At 40.0% G+C, this 16,997-nt stretch overlaps 1 protein-coding gene across 2 annotated transcripts in view; it reads left to right on the top strand.

The window, feature by feature from the left end:
• The window catches only part of mtmr14 (myotubularin related protein 14), a 99,800-nt gene that overhangs the window by 23,201 nt on the left and 59,602 nt on the right, over positions 1–16,997 (top strand). For both annotated transcript variants that reach the window (XM_086039838.1, XM_086039839.1), the window contains 4 exons: positions 2,230–2,303; positions 6,894–6,964; positions 7,082–7,156; positions 12,230–12,296. In XM_086039838.1, coding sequence (XP_085895964.1) covers positions 2,230–2,303; positions 6,894–6,964; positions 7,082–7,156; positions 12,230–12,296 — 287 coding nt within the window. The remainder of the gene's footprint in view (positions 1–2,229; positions 2,304–6,893; positions 6,965–7,081; positions 7,157–12,229; positions 12,297–16,997) is intronic.

Below are 16,997 nucleotides of genomic sequence, written 5' to 3'. Positions count from 1 at the left end.
TTCTTGAATTTTAATACCCTTAACATGAATAAGAGGATTGATTTTCTTATGCACATCTTTTATTAATAGGAAGTCAACCCAAACATATTTTTTTCAAGAATATGTTCTATGCAGGCCCACTACTTGAAACAAGGCATTCTGATAATTATTGCGTTTGTGGAATAAGAGTTAATCCACCTGTTTTTAGCCATCACTGGGGGCGGAGATTTTGTCACATCTGTGGACTGAAAATTACATCACAGTTGCTCAGAGCTCAGGTAACAACCAATCACAGCTCACCTGTTTTCTTAAACTGAGCTTGGTCGTTATTTGAGCCCTCAGGGCATCTGTGATGTCATTTTCAGTTGACAGAAGTGATAAAATGGCCAACCCCTGAGATGGCTAGATTTTACTGCTTGACTCATATTCCACAAACACAATATTAATCAGAATGCCTTGTTTCAACCAGGGGGCCTGCATAGAACATATTCTTGAAAAAAACGTTTGGGTTGACTTCCTTCTTCAATTGAAAAAACAGGCATTGGATTCAACTCACACAAACAGCCCCTTAGCCCTTTCAAACACACACACACACCCACATGGGCACGCACGCACGCACCCACACGGACGCACATGCGTCTACACATGCACATTCCACACACACACGATCATTTACATTAGTGTTGTTCTAACAGATATGTTTATTTCGTCTTGAGAGCGACTTGCTGTTCAAGCGCCGCTTGGATTTAGAACTATATGAGAGCAGTAATTTTTACGCACATCACTTTGATTGCACTCTGGCAAAAATTTCATCAACTAAAAAGATTATTACTCGCTGCTCCAGTGTCTTATAAGTCAGATCAGTGAATGAGAAACAGATGGTGCAACGCTGAGATTGTCCCGTGCGGCTCTCGATTGCATTGCATGGTTCCTGCTGTTATAAAATACAGCTGCGTTGGAGCAAACGGCATGTTATTTTGTATTTATTATTTTTCTAAAATGCTGCAATATTGTTCTGTGAGTATATATTTATTGCTTAAGTATTTATTCCTTTTTTAGTTGGTTTGGTACGGCGCGAAGAAGAATCGAGAGAGAGAGAGGTGAATTAGTGGGGCTGTTCACGTCTGAATACGAAGACGGAACAAAACACTGTCCTGCCGTGTCGGTTCTCTTTAGCAAGGAAGACGCCAGAAGAAATACATAAAGTCAAACCTATATTGTAACCCGCCATACCACTGCCTCCGAAGATAAGGAAGAACAACTTTTAAGCGCTACATTACCAACACGTACATTGCGACTATCACCGCGGGGCAGGGGAATTCAGCCGTGCATGTGTCAGCTGAGCAATTCACCCTCATCGTCAATATTTTGAAGCAGATGTAACGCCTCCTCTACTCTAAAGCTTTTTTAAAAATATACACGTATAGATCATGGTGACCAGAAAATTGACGGCGTCAAAAGAGGGTTGGATTAACGCCGAGAATAATGCGCTAAATTGACAGCCCTACTAAAAACATATTGTTTTTCCCCTATAATACCAGGTATTCTTTCCCATGCCACTGGCAGTACCCCATAGCATTAAGGGGAAAAAATGGTATTATTTTTAGCATTTAGCCTACATTTTACCAATACATCTGAACGACTTATCAATACGTTCAAACGACTTTGCAGTACTTATGAACAACTTTACCAACTTTTTGGAATGACTTAGCATTACGTTCAAACAACATAGCCCAGTCAAAAATGTTTACTCTTCATTGGCAGTTCTACGCTTCCAGACAAAACGAGTTTTCAGAGGCAGAAATCTCTCGTTATCACACACGATCGTACAAAAATGAAGACGAACAGACAGTTCTGGATATACGCTAATGTTACCTGAGTGTTTACGAAGAGAACTGTAGACAGTGGCGTTGTAAAAAGGCGATGCCTGTGTATTTCCGGGCCACTTCAGCCATCACGACCGCCAGCAGCCACGTCCCCCTAACTGATAAACGTTGAGTGGTTAAAAGTGAATAAATGCGCTAACATTTTTTGCAGAAATGGAGATATGCCCTTACTGTTGTGGTTATGAAAAAAAAAATGTTGAATGCTCCTGGAGTGTTTCAACAAACCTTTTCCATTATTTTTTCAAGAATTGTTATTTCTACTTAAACATAGAGCGGAGCCAATAATAGAGTGCTCCATAGAATTACTCTGTAAAAAAATTCAGACGCCTGCCCTGCATGTAATCTTTGTTTCTTTTGTTGCCAGTGTGACATCCTCTGAGAAGGCTGACAAAGCCCAGCGCTATGCAGACTTCACTTTGCTCTCTGTGCCTTACCCTGGTAATAAAGCATACATTTTTTTTTATTGTTTTCTATTGTATTGTCTTATTATTATTATTATTATTATTATCATCATTATTAATTACTAAGCATGGAAGGCACGTGTAGCACCCTCAGATGTACAAAAAAGACTTTGGTACCTACCATAACATGGTCAGGAAGTAAGTTATGAGTATTTGAAAGTACAATTATGGCCCATTTTTCCACATTTTCCGTGGTCATACTTTTGCCCCCTTGTCCTAAACTGTTAACCTGATTGACTTCAACTTTGGTTGTACCAGTTCAACTCCTGGGAAAGCAGCGGAGAAAAATGTTTTATGTTTTCAAGATGCTATTCAATGGGGGCGTAGCATCAAATTTCTTAATTCCTTCTTAATGAACCATTCAGGGTTATACGATTCAGCTTGATCTACGAAAATTGGGAGGCATATGTAACAGCCCACGACATACAAAAAAGTATTTTGGAGCCATATGCTAAACCTAACAGGAAGTACACTATTTGAATTTACATTGGAATTTGTCGCTATTTTTTGCACCTTTTCATAGAGGTCATATCATAACAAACACTTCCTAGAGAACTTATCCGATCGTCTTCACACTTTGTGTGCTTCATCTAAAGATTTTTTAAGATGAAAAGTTATTGAAATTTATTTTGGTATACGCTGTCGCTGTAGCGATGCTGATTTTGAGGTTCGAAACATGATCAAAAACTTTGCACAGACATCAGACATGGCATGAAAATAAATATTTTGAGATTTGTTGAGGTATTATCAAAAATGGCTCAATAGTGTGCCCTACACATTTTAACAAAGCATTCCCGGTTCCACGTTTCATAAAGGTATGTGAAGATTGGGAGACATATGTTACAGCTCAAGACCTACAAAAATGTCTTTTGGAGTCATATCGATAATGGATGGATGGATGGTAAACCAAACAGGAAGTCCACCATTTTGACTTTATTTTGGAATTGGGTGCCATTTTTGGCATTTTCTAGAGGTCGTATTTTCACAAACTCCTCCTAGAGCTTTTATCAGATCATTTTCAAACTTTGGGTGTTTCATCCAAACATGTTTAAGATGAAAAGTTATTCAAAGCATTTATTTCGTTGCACGCAGTTGCCATGGCGACATGCTGTTTAAAAAGAAAAATTCTACTGTCTTTGAGGTACTAAATCTGTACTGATCAGCTGAAATAACTTACAATTACATGTGTCAACATTTGCTGTGACAATACTTAAGTACATAATAGTAATGTAAGTAATACTAATATTAAACAGAACTAATATTAAACAGTACATACAGTGGGTACGGAACGTATTCCGACCCCTTGAAATTTTTCACTTTGTCATTGCACACTTTTTCACTGTGTCATTGCAGACATTTGCCAAAATCAAAAAAGTTCATTTTATTTCTCATTAATGTACACTTAGCACCCCATCTTGACAGAAAAAAACAAATGTAGCAGTTTTTGCAAATTTATGAAAAAAGAAAAACTGAAATATCATATATGTCATAGGTAGGGGTGGGCGATCTGGCAAAAATATATCAGGATTGTTTAAAAATAAAATCACGATCACGATTTTCTCACAATTATTTTTTTTATATTGTTTTTTTAAGACTAATTTGCACATTGACCATTTTCCTCATGCTAAACATATAAAACATTTAAAATGTATATAAAACTCTAAAATAAAAAAAAAACGACATTTTAAGTCAGCTAAGCTTTCTGAACAGGTTTTAATTTGAATAGTGACATTTTTTTTATCAAAATGTGCAGTGAATATAAACATAAAAGGTAACATAATGTAAACATAAAGCAGGTCTAGTACTTTGAAGAGTCTTTTAAACCTCTCGTTTTCCACTGTTTTAATGGGAATCATGTCTTCAGCAAGGTAATAGGTCACTGCCTCACTTATTTACACTTACACTGCTTGCTTGTTTGTTTGCTTGTTAAATGACCATTACCGTGGGTTGCGTTAGCTTGGAGCTAGCGGCTGCCTCTGGCTGATCTCCGTTTGCTTTGGCTGTCGGCCCTGACATCCGAACAGAGTCTCTGCAAATTTAGCAAATCACTGGTTTGCGCTTTCTCCGCCGGGGAAAAGCCAAACCAAATCGACACTGTGGATGTGGAGTTTCTTTTCGGGACCAACTCTGCTTCGTGGTGACTTTCCGCGGTAGCCTCCCGCTACACAAACAAACAGGGATGCGGGGAGTGTCATGTACCGTGTGCTGTGATTGGTTGGTTGGGTATACGGGTCAGCGGCTTTGCGCCGCCATTGAGCTAAGAATGTGCCATGTAGACGATCAAATGATCTTTCGGCTTTACGAGATCATGAACACGTTAAACCGCTTAACAATCTAATATCGTCATATCGCCCACCCATAGGCATAGGTATTCAGACTCTGGCGCATTTTATTGAGTAGAGCTCAGTATTGAGTAGAAGCCCCCTTTTGAGCTAGTACAGCCATGAGTCTTCTTGGGAATTATGCAACAAGTTTTTCACACATGGATTTGGGGATCCCCTGACATTCTTCCTTGCAGATCCTCTCTAGTTCTGTCAGGTTGGATGGTGAACATTGGTGCACAATCATTTTCAAGTCTCCCCAGAGATGCTCAATCGGGTTTAGGTCAGGGCTCTGGCTGGGCCAGTCAAGAACGGTCACAGAGTTGTTCTGAAGCCACTCCTTTGTTATTTTAGCTTTGTGCTTGGGTCATTGTCCTGTTGAAAGGTGAACCTTTGGCCCAGTCTGCGGTTTCTGAGCATTGTGGAAGGTTTTCGTACTGGATATCTTTGTACTTGGCTGCATTCATGTTTAATTCAATTGCAACCAGTTGTCCTGTCCCTGCAGCTGAAAAACGCACCCACAACATGATGCTCCCATCACCATGTTTCACTGTAGGGATTGTATTGGGCAGGTGATGAGCAGTGCCTGGATTCCTCCACATATACCGCTTAGAATTAACACCAAAAAATTTAATCTTGGTCTCATCAGACCAGATAATCTTATTTCACATAGTCTCGGAGTCCTGGGAGTTTTTCGGCAAACTCTATGCGGGTGACGGTTGGGTCACTCTGCCATAAAGCCCCGACCGGTGAAGGGCTGCAGTTATCGTTGACTTTGTGGAACTTTCTCCCATCTCCCTACTGCATCTCTGGAGCTCAGCCACAGTGATCTTTGGGTTCTTCTTTACCTTTCTCACCAAGGCTCTTCTCCCACAATAGCTCAGTTTGGCTTGACGACCAGGTCTATGAAGAGTTGTGTTCATCCCAAACTTCTTCCATTTGAGGATTATGGAGGCCACTTTGCTCTTAGGAACCTTGAGTGCTACAGAAATTCTTCTGTAACCTTGAACCAGATCTGTGCCTTGCCACCATATCTGTCTCTGATCACCTTTGATAGTTCCTTCAGCCTCACGATTCTCATTTGCTCTGACATGCACTGTGAGCTGTAAGGTTTAATACAGACAGGTGTGTGCCTTTTTTTTATTTATTTATTTTTTATTTCGGCAAATGGCTGCAATGACACAAAAAGTGAAAAATTTCAAGGGGTTTGAATACTCAGGTCTCCGCAGAGATGCTCAATCAGATTTAGGTCAGGGCTTTGGCTGGACCAGTTAAGAACGGTCACAGAGTTGTTCTTAAGCAAATCCTTTGTTATTTTAGTTGTGTGCTTCAGGTCATTGTCATGTTGAAAGGTGAACCTTTGGCCCAGTCTGCGGTTCTGAGCATTCTGGAAGAGGTTTTTCTCCAGGATATCTCTGTACTTGGCAGCATTCATCTTTCCTTCAATTACAACCAGTCGTCCTGTCCTGAAAAAAAAGAAATTCTTTTGTAACCTTGGCCAGATCTATGCCTTGCCACAATATCTGTCTTTGATCTCCTTGGACAGTTCCTTCGACCTCATGGTTCTCATTTTCTCTGATATGCACTGTGAGCTTTAAGGTCTTATATAGACCTTTCCTGATAAGTCCAATCAGTTTAATTAAACACAGCTGGTCTCCAATAAAAGAGCAGAACCATCTCAAGGAGGATCAGAAGAAATAGCCAGCATGTGAGTTATATATGAAGGTCGCTGCAAAGGGTCTGAATACTTCTGACCGTATTATATTTCAGTTTTTCTTTTTTAATAATATGCAAACATTTCTACATTTCATTTTTTTTCTGTCAAGATGCGGTGCTGAGTGTACATGAATGAGAAATAAAATGAACTTTTTTGATTTTGGCAAATGACCGCAATGACACAGAAAGTGAAACATTTCAAGGGGTCTAAATACTTTCCGTACCCACTGTACAATACAATTTGGTTGGCTTGGACTGGCACTTTCCCCTCAGCTTTCAATGCAGGTAACCTCGAAATTACACCACAAACCACTGTTGGTTATTTTCCTTTCTGAATGGTGTTTTACTATTGTACTATTTTTAATGTTACAATATGTGCTTTTGGTTTAATTTTGATTTACTTCAGTGATTTTTACATACATTTGGTGCACATTAACACAAGAATGCAACAAGTCTGAATTACAGTATGTTACTTGAATGATGTAGTGTAAATCCAGCCCTAAATCCATCACTTTTTTTGTGTGTGTAAGGGTGTGAATTTTTTAAAGACTACAAAGATAGAAACTACACAGCTGAAGGACTTGTGTTCAACTGGAATCAGGTACTTACAAAGTACTTTTTTCATTGATTTATATGATTATTTTATAATTGTCGTTGGCTGTGTAATATTAAGAATGAAGTTTTGACCAACCTTGCATCCTTCTTATTTTCCTGACAGGACTATGTGGATGCTCCCTTGACAATCCCTGCGTGCTTTACCAAGAACCTAAACATTGACTGGGCGCAGTATCAGGTGATTATCTTATATGAGCAAGCCATTGTCTTATGCAGAGCCCGACCGATATGGGATTTTTGGTGCTGATACATATATTGGGGGCTAAGAAAACCCTGCTAGCCAATATATTGGCCTATAACCGATAATAAGGCCCTTATATGAAATAAAAAAATTATGTAGAAGATATATACAATACACAATCATTGATTCTTATAATACTCCAAACATGATTTAAGACAAAGAAACAGAACACTACTAATTTCTAAAACACCGTGGCAATATCAAGTAGTCATATTTACTAGCTATTGAAAGTTCCATCTGCCAAAAGTAAATGCTAGAGAAAACAGAGTGAGAAAAAAAACATGGACTATAAAAGAAAATTTGAAATAACAAAACATGTAACATGTTAAAAGATTTAAAGCTGCCATGCATAATTTTTTTTTTATTTTTGTTAAAAAATTTTTTAAAATTCCACTGAAGCCACTGCTAGAGGAAATGACACAATGGCGATTAAGCCTACCAGCTCCTCTTACGTCTTGCTGTATTTTATCTTGTATTTTTCCACTTGTGTCCACTGGATACAGTCCTGTTCTGGCGCACTGAAAATTATGTCTAGCAATGGGCAGAGGGTGGCCACTCATCTCTGGTTTGTAAAAAACGAACTAAACATAGTATTTTGCATTTCTGTAGCAGAAAATAATCTTCCAATAATTACCCCTTTCAAATAATCAAATTTATTATTATTTTTTTAAAACTCATTCACTCCTGCTGACAAGCAGCTACTGGATATGTAATCATATATTCAGAGGTGGGCATTTTACTAAATTTGGCTGGTCTGTCATTCATCATCCGTCAGCGGCCAGGGTACCTGTCCGTCATTCGTCAGTCGGTCATTTTTCGTGACGACTGAATTGTAATCGTCAATCCATCAGTGAGCCTCTTGGTCCGTCAGTCAGCCCCCCCCAAAAACGTCACAAAAACAGACATTGACTGATACGGTTAGTGACGATTACATTGACGGATGACAACCCACTTCCGTCATTCGTCAGTCCGCCTAGTTAAGGTGTCCCATCATTCATCAATCGTCAGCAAAATGGGCAGGTAGGTCAGTCTGACCGAATGCCCATCTGTGCATATATCAATAGTATGAAACTGGGACTGCTCGTGGATTAGTTAATGCCATGGGATCGACCGACACTCCCTTGGCAATCAATATCAGTCATCCAATATCGACTTTATGGGCACCCCTGGCCTACGTCAATCACAAAGCGTCAGGTCTGTTGTTGAAATGCAGTATTCCAACCTAGGGGTCGGCAGAAGCTATGCAATGCAGCTTTAATACATGGGACTAAACTAGATTTTAAGTAACAATGTAGCTGCTTCCAAAACATGCATTACCAAATTAGTTGGAACAATTTCAAAAGACAGTTTTTCATTTTCTTAAATTATTTCTACTTTTTTTTTATTTGGAGCCCTGGTAAATTTCACATTGCAGTTTGAAGTGAAGTGGGACACTGTATAGTTATATATTAAAGTAGATAATGGAGCTGGCTTTGTGAAGGACATGGCTGTGCAGGAAAGATTATGGTCATAATGTTCATAAAATGATTTATTGAATTACTCTTTATTCATTTACAACATACATTCTTTATTTTGAACTAGGTTTCATGTTCTGTTGTCTAAAATGTATTTTTCCAAAGTGTAAATGCAGACTTCATTCATGCAGTTTTTCTTAGACATCAAGTTGAACCACCTCAATCGAGGCACGGTGAAGTGAAGAGATGTCGTAAGCCCTTATAATAAATTTTTTGGCTATCAAAATAAAGCTCTCCGCAAAAGGCAACTGCATCAATTATTTGTGCCTTGTGGTTGCAACAGTTAAGTTGCATAATTTGAAACCAGAAGTTTACATTAAGACTAAACGTTTCCTCTTCTACGTTAATTAGGATTAGCATATTATTTCTTTTAGCTGCTAAATGACAATAATGAGATAAGAATTTTCAAAAACAATCTTTCATTGCTTTCTTCTAAGTCAGAAATTTACATATATGTAATTTGTATTCTGTACCATTGCCTTTAAACTGTCTGACTTGGGTCAAATGTTTTTTGTTCATCTTTCCACAAGCTTCAGTTGTTGGCAGAAATGTTGGCCCCTTCCTCCAGACAGAAATAGTGTAACTGAGCCAAGTTTGTAGTATGCCTTGCTACTGCTGCGGAATCAATTGCAACTGAACTGTTCTTTTTGACTTTGACCACATGACATGCCTTCAAAAATTACGGTCTATGTCCTCGCGTGCATCTGTCGTTTATTTGTTTATTTTAAGAAGGGGGTGCGCGGGTTGTAATGGCTTCTTCCTGTCAAGAGTGGCCTTTCAGCGCATATAGGTACAATACTCATTTCACTGTGGGTAATAACACACGCTTACCAGCGTCAGTCAGCATCTTCACAAGATCTTTTGCTTTTGTTCTTGGGTTGATATGCACATTTGGACCAAAGCACGTTCATCTCTGGGACACAGAACCCGACTCTCGGCTAAGTGGTATGATGGCTCGAGTCGTTTATACTTGTGTATACTTGTTTGATAAGATGAATGTGGCACCTTCAAGTATCTGGAAATTGCACCATAGGATGAACCACACTTGTGCAAGTCCGGAGTTCGCTTCCTAATATCTTGAAAGATTTTTTTTTCACTTACCCCTGATGTTGCACAATGATGCAGTGTGTTTCAGTTGTGCCTTCAAATACATGTCTCTCTAACTCAAATCTGCTGCACTTTATCGGGTCTTGTATGTGTATGTATGTGAGGGGAAGGGGCAGCCCTGCATTGCACAAGACACACAGCAGCAGAGCGACAGAATCACAGCGCAACAAAAAAATGAACGCATTGGTCACATACAGTGGGTACGGAAAGTATTCAGACCCCTTGACATTTTTCACTCTCTGTGTCATTGCGGCCATTTGCCAAAATCCCTATTTCTCGTTAAAATGGAAATCAACCCAAACATTTTTTTTCAAGAATATGTTCCCAGCAGGCCCACTAGTTGAAACACGGCATTCTGATTAATATTGCGTTTGTGGAATATGAGTTAAGCAGCAAAATGCACCCATATTTAGCCAGGGGGCGGCCATTTTGTCACTTCTGTTGACTGAAAATGACATCACAACTGCTCACAACGGCCAATCATGGCTGACTTGTTTTCTGAAGCTGAGCCGTGATTGGTCGTTATCTGAGCCCTGAGCACTTGTGATGTCTTTTCAGTTGACAGAAGCAACAAAATGGCTGCCCCGTGGCTAAATATGGGTGGATTTTGCTGCTTAACTCATATTCCACCAATGCAATATTTATCAGAATGACTTGTTTCAACTAGTGGGCTTGAAAAGTTTATATTCTTGAAAAAAAAAATGTTTGGGTTGACTTCCACTTTCATGTACAATCAGCACCCCGTCTTGACAAAAAAACTGAAATGTAGACATTTTTGCTCATTTATTAAAGAAGAAAAACTGAAATATCATATGGTCTTCACAGCCTGACACATTTTTATTGAGCAGAAGCATCTTTTTGAGCGAGTTACAGCCATGAGTCTTCTTAGGAATGATGCAACAAGTTTTTCACACCTGGATTTGGGGATCCCCTGCCATTCTTCCTTGTAGATCCTCTCCAGTTCTGTCAGGTTGGATGGTGAACGGTGTTGGACAGCCATTTTCAGGTCTCCCCAGAGATGCTCAATCGGGCTTAGGTCAGGGCTCTGGCTGGGCCAGTCAAGAATGGTCACAGAGTTGTTCTGAAGCCACTCCTTTGTTATTTTAGCTATGTGCTTGGGTCCTGTTGAAAGGTGAACCTTTGGCCCAGTATGAGATCCTGAGCACTGAGGAAGACGTTTTCCTCTAGGATATCGTTGTACTTGGCTGCATTCACCTTTAATTCAATCACAACCAGTCGTCCTGTCCCTGCAGCTGAAGAACACCCCCACAACATGATGCTCCCACCACCATGATTCACTGCAGGGATTGTATTGGGCAGGTAATGAGCAGTGCCTGGGTTTCTCCACCCATACCGCTTGGAAATAACACCAAAAAGTTCAACCTTGGTCTCATCAAACCAGAGAATCTTATTTCTCATAGTCTGGGAGTCCTTCTTGTGTTTTTCGACAAACTCTATGCGGGTGACGGTTGGGTCACTCTGCCATAAAGCCCCAACCGGTGAAGGGCTGCAGTGATTGTTGACTTTGCGGAACTTTCTCCCATCTCCCTACTGCATCTCCGGAGCTCATCCACAGTGATCTTTGGGTTCTCCTTTACCTCTCTCACCAAGGCTCTTCTCCCACGATTGCTCGGTTTGGCTGGACGGCAAGGTCTTTGAAGAGTCGTTCATCCCAAACTTCTTCCACTTGAGAATTATGGAGGCCACTTTGCTCTTAGGAACCTGGAGTGCTGCAGAAATTATTTTGTAACCTTGTCTGCATCTGTGCCTTGCCACAATATCTGTCTCTGATCTCCTTGGACAGTTCCTTCGACCTCATGATTCTCATTTTCTCTGACGTGCACTGTGAGCTTTAAGGTTTCATATAGACAGGTTGTGTGCTTTTCCTAATCAAGTCCAATCAGTTTAATCAAACTGAGCTAGACTCCAATAAAGAAGTAGAACCATCTCAAGGAAGATCAAAAGAAATGGACAGCATGTGAGTTAAATATGAACATTTTTTTCAAAGGGTCTGAATATTTCTGACCATATGATATTTCAGTTTTTCTACATCATACATTCAAAAATTTCTACATTTCTGTCAGTTCTTTTTTCTTTCAAGATGGGGTGCTGAGTGTACATTAATGAGAATTAAAATGAACTTTTTTGATTTTGGCAAATGGCTGCAATGACACATAAAGGGAAAAATTTCAAGAGGTCTGAATACTTTCCTGACCCACTGTATTTACCTATGTCGATTTATTGGTGATGCGCTATAATCAGCCCACCGATAAATCGGTAGTGCAGTGCCAAACCTGAGTTTGACCTCTCTCTCCAACTTGATTGCATCTAATTGTAGCCCCATAATATAGAATCTGTTTTGTGTGTTGTCCTCCTCCTGTGTTTTCAGTCGTGGGACCTGGTGGAACAGACGCAGAACTACCTGAAGCTACTTCTACATATCATCAACAGTGATGGTAAGGAGTGCAATTTTTTTCATGAGAAACAGCTCCACCAAGGTCGTCTGATGAGAATTTTACTGCCCCTCCCCCCTCCTCCCACTACGGTTCATTGTTTGTGCCCACTATATGTGTATTTTATTATATTTTTCGTAGTATATTTAGTGTGCCCCCACATTTGGGCAAGGATGTGCTTACTACGTCACATACATGCCAGGTAAGAAGTGGACAAACAATGCAAAACAAAATAAACACTGCCGTCTGTGGGCACTGGGACTTGTAAAACACAGCTAGCTCCCAATATGACGCAAAAAGGAGCATGCATAGGCTACTTGGCGTAGCTCATAACTAAGTGTATGTTTTCAGCTGTTGAACTAAAATGGTAATAGCTTTAGCAAAATCCCCAGCCACCAGAATGTCAGAGGAGATTTGAGGAGATGTAAGCATTACATGTTATATTTAATGTTTATCAGCATTTTCTGAAGAATTTGGGGGGTTTGAATCATTTTTTCCATTACGGGGGGATTCGACTGTAGAGTAAATATACAAGTTGTTTAAAAAGATATATTGCTACAGAAAGCCTAAAATGTGGGTGCGTGTGTGGGTGTATATATATGTGTGTGTATATATATCGGGATTAATCACATTTTTTCACTCGTAGTTCATCGCACATTTTATTTATTGTAAAGAAAAATCCTTTGATTTTTGTGTCCCATTAGTTTCTTGAATTTTAATACCCTTAACATGATCAAGAGGATTGATTTTCTTATGCAAATACTTTATTAAAGGGAGGTCAACCCAAACGTATTTTTTTTCAAGAATATGCTCTTTGCAAGCCCACTACGGCCTCCGAAGATAAGGAAGAACAACTTTTAAGGTTCACACTATACCAAAAACGTACGTCACGACAGTCACGGACGGGCCAGGGGGACTCAGCCGCGTGTTAGCCGAGCAATTCATCCTTATCGTCAATATTTTGAAGCAGAAGTAATGCCTCCTCTACTCTAAAGCTTTTTTTTAATATACATGTATGGAACATGGTCACAAGCAGCCTTTATCAATGCAGCCGCTGGTTGGTATGGAAACCTTAGTTACACGATCCAAAAAATTGACGTCAAAAGGGGGTTGGGTTATGGTACATTTTTTAGAAAAAATAAGTAAAAGCAAACCATCTAAGATATTCTAAGAAATTACACCAGAATAAAAAATACACTAACAATCAAGATCTATTAATTTTGTAAATTGTTAAGACACTGAAATCTTTAAACACTCAGCAACAATAGCCTATGACACACCAATTTATTCAAGTTAAAGTCAAGTTTTCATTATGTATACATGTATACACTTTTTGTGATAAAAAAAAATACATACAATAACAGTTACAATTATTGCTAACTATATTAAAGCTCTTTTTATAATGAAAAAAAATACAGTAACTTTAAAAAGTCTTTATAAAATTTTATGCACTTTTTAGGAATTGAAATCTTTGAATGTTCAACAGCATATTGTAACGAATTGGGTTATCTGTGTTGTGGTCGGATTTGTGTGTTGCTGAGTTGTGATGTTTCCGAGGTTCATGAATGCATCGTACGGCAAGCGAGGGTGCGCGAGCAGTTGTACTTGGATTAATAAAAACGTGATAATTAAACTACGTGTGATGGCGTGTTCCTGGAAGACGCTACAATATGATAAATCTCGCTATTTAAGTTTGACGTTTTGGGCTAAAAAGACTGCTTGCTTCCTCGTCTAAGAAACATCCACAGTCGGATTATGCCGTGCATGTTAGACGTGCTAGCCACAACATAGCCGCAAATTTCATGTAGCAATGTCGGCACATACATATATATATATATATATATATATATATATATATATATATATATATGTATATATATGTATATGTATATATATGTATATGTATATATATGTATATGTATATATATGTATATGTATATATATGTATATGTATACGTATATGTATATATATATATATATATATATATATATATATATATATATATATACATATATGTACACCCAGCTGTGTGTACTTCCATTGCGAGCCATGATGTTGGTTTTTTCGTATTGTACAATTTATTTGTCCAACAGACGACAAGTCTGCAAGCAACAAGTTACCTATTTTGCACACTCCCCTCCTTCACACTTCCCTGCCTTCAAAATAAAAGCATACCAGCAAACCACTACACAGCAGGTTTGCTACGGCGTATTTCCGGAAATAGGGAAGTGCATAATGTGCCAGTGTCATACTTGAGTGCTGCGCGTAGCTTGATTTTCCTCCCGGACACAATTTCAAAACGGTTTTGAAAGACGCCTGAAAAGAAGCCTTTCACAGAATAGGCTGAGATGAAATTTGGCCGCCTTGCGAGCATGTCAACTTCCGGCCATGCTTAGTCCAGGCATTTTTTAAAATTTGTCACCCCCCACCCCTCCGCCCCAAAAATGGGCATCTGGCCGGGTCGGAGGGTCCGACCGGTCCGGCCCAGGGACGGACTGCCCAGCTCTAAGCTTCAACTCTCTAAATTTGTTGAAATAGTTGAAAAACCTCTTCTGGTGAAGTTTTGTCTAAATCAGGAAAAATGTACCCCTGCCTCAATGACCTTGAATTTTGCCCATAAGACACCCAAGTTGCGTTTGTTGTCTAGAGGTAACTGTGACATAGTGATTCAAATTTGTATTAAAATAACAGTTTTAACATCCATCCATCCAATATGAACACTGCTTATCCACACAAGGTTCGCGGGAGTGCTGTAGCCTATCCCAGCTGTCTTCGGGCAGCAGGCAGGGGACACCCCGAATTGGTCGCCAGCCAATCTCAGGGTACACAGAGACAAACAAACATCCGCACTCACAACCACACCGAGGGGCAATTAAGAGTGCCCAATCAACCTACCATGCATGTTTCGGGAATGTGGGAGGAAACCGGGGTACCCGGAGGAAACCCACGCAGGCACAGGGAGAACATGCAAACTCCACACAGGAAGGCCGTAGCCAGAATCGAAACCAAGACCTCTGAACTGTGAAGCAGACGTGCTGACCAGTCGACCACCGTGCCTCCCCAGTTTTGACATCAAAATATTAAATTGTCTGAAACTTTAACACTGACTGTTAAATGTTGTTGGACTGTATGTTAAACTGTTACACTGCCTTCGAAACTTTTCTTTTTGGAGTCCAAAAAGGAATTCTGTAGAATGTCACAAAACAACTTGAAAGAGGAGTTGCTGAGAAGTTGCTGCTCATCACTGGTTAGCTCATTCTGAGCCAGAAAAAATACCTTATCCTCCTCATTTGTGACAATATTTAAGGCATTGGCAGCATTTCTTAAAGACTTCTTCAGGGATTGCCTGAGCATCACCTTGCCCCTTGTTTTGTTTGAGATTACGTAACTCATTGAAAAGCTATTCTATTTTTGCCAGGGTAGTGTCTATTCATTGCAATGGTCAATCGCAATGACGCATCACTCCCTGCCTCCTTCACAGACTTCTTGTTTTGCTCAATATGGCAGATAAAAGTCCTTCTTCAGAGTGAAGTTAAGAGTCACAAATGTCTTCAATTGGAGCAATCAAATAATTCTGCTTATCTGCAGCCATGATTTAAAGATAGCACCTCAGCCAAATGCCAAATCAAAACAGTGCAAAACCAAATATCAACCAAAACCCTTATGTATTGATTTGTTTTACAATATTTGACCACAATGACAAGCTTGGTTTTGGAATATACTATCCCTGGACACAGTGGAATTGAGGAAACAAAGAGCATTTTAAACTCCAGCACTGATATGTTATTGTCCTTTTGTCAGCCATAAAACGAAATGAGGCTAAACTTCAAGAGCATCGAGGCAGGGGTAAATCTTGTCAGAACTGGGAAAATTTTCACCAGAGGAGTTTTTCCAACTATTCTAACACATTCAGGGGGTTGGAGCTGAAAAAATACAAGTTTTAAAATTTAATTTAGCCCTTTGGATGGACCACCTAATATATATATATATATGCTCCAGCAGCTCTGGCTCACCGGTGAGCCTTTTCGTGTGTTTTTTTCTACCTTACTATTATTTTACCTCATACCTTTTTCACATAATCGATGGTCTTAAACTTGCGTAGCAATGGACACCCAAATTGCGGTATTCTTGCTGCTGCTGGTGGCTATTTTTTGCGCTATCGTGTCCGGAGCCGCGCCCCCATTGTTTACAGCCGGAATCAGCTGTTAGCACTCCGTGGTAACCCCGTGCTAACCCCGTGCCGGGTCGTTGAATTGGACAGCTTCCAAATCATACACGGACAGGACGCTGGAGAGTGGTAAGAGGAAAGGAGGAGGGCTGACTGTGTTTGTGAACGATAGATAGTGTAATCCTGGGCACATCACGATAAAGGAGCAGCTTTGCAGCAGGGATATTGAGCTGTTAGCTGTTGGCTTGAGGCCATTTTACATCCCACGAGAGTTTAGTCATGTGATCGCGGTGACCGTCTACGTCCCCCCCGCTGCCAACGGCGACACAGCCTGTAATGTCTTGACTGCAGCCGTGAGCAGGCTACAAACACAGCACCCAAATGCCCTGCTACTCATCTCTGGTGCCTTCAATCATGCCACCCCTTCCTCCTCTCTGCCTTCATTCACACAGTATGTCACCTGCCACACCAGAGACAATAAAACACTGGACCTTTTCTATGCCAATACCAAGGAGGCATACACATCACTGCCCCT

Source organism: Filicampus tigris, chromosome 9 (assembly GCF_054856515.1).
Source record: "Filicampus tigris isolate MCC_2025a chromosome 9, RoL_Ftig_1.0, whole genome shotgun sequence".
In the NCBI taxonomy this organism is placed as follows: Eukaryota; Metazoa; Chordata; class Actinopteri; order Syngnathiformes; family Syngnathidae; genus Filicampus; species Filicampus tigris.
The sequence above is the reverse complement of the archived record's forward strand: the minus strand, read 5'-3'. Positions and strand labels throughout refer to the sequence as shown.